This window comes from Penaeus monodon, chromosome 24 (assembly GCF_015228065.2).
Source record: "Penaeus monodon isolate SGIC_2016 chromosome 24, NSTDA_Pmon_1, whole genome shotgun sequence".
NCBI classification, from domain to species: Eukaryota; Metazoa; Arthropoda; class Malacostraca; order Decapoda; family Penaeidae; genus Penaeus; species Penaeus monodon.
In genome coordinates, this window is record NC_051409.1 from 14,115,199 (window position 1) to 14,115,684 (window position 486).

The window sequence follows — 486 nt, forward strand, 5'->3', positions numbered from 1 at the left end:
AGGAGTTAGGCCTGCATGCATCCTCCCAGCCAAAGCGTACGAGACTCACCTTCTTGACGGCCGCGTAGAGTCCGGCCCCGATGCTCGTCCCCCCGTCCGCCGACACGTCAAGGGATTCTGCCAGAGCTTTGCGAGATTCTGCACCTTCAATACGGGAGAGGCCGTGCACCAACTTGGCGTGTTTGCTGAACCACATATAAAACACATGTTGCCTTTTCTAATATCAAAAGAAGTTGATGTACTAATTTCTAATTGTTTATTGCGCTGTGAACTTTCGTTCCCCTATTCAATTTCTTTTGTAAAGGGGGAATGCAAGGTGAAATATCCTTTGACTATAAGATGTGATGAGTTGCAGGAGCTGATGCAAAAGAATCTATGCAGTATCGTTATTCTATTGACCTGTAGTTGTTACTATATAGTATCATTGTTGCAATGAGGGTATGCTGACCACTTGACATATATGCGCAGCCGTATGATATTACCCTA

General features: G+C 45.3%; 1 protein-coding gene across 1 annotated transcript in view; it reads right to left on the reverse strand.

The window, feature by feature from the left end:
* The window catches only part of LOC119588868 (calcium-activated chloride channel regulator 1-like), a 4,595-nt gene that overhangs the window by 487 nt on the left and 3,622 nt on the right, over window positions 1-486 (reverse strand). The window contains exon 6 of the mRNA XM_037937505.1: window positions 50-185. Within this exon, the coding sequence (XP_037793433.1) occupies window positions 50-185 (136 nt within the window). The remainder of the gene's footprint in view (window positions 1-49; window positions 186-486) is intronic.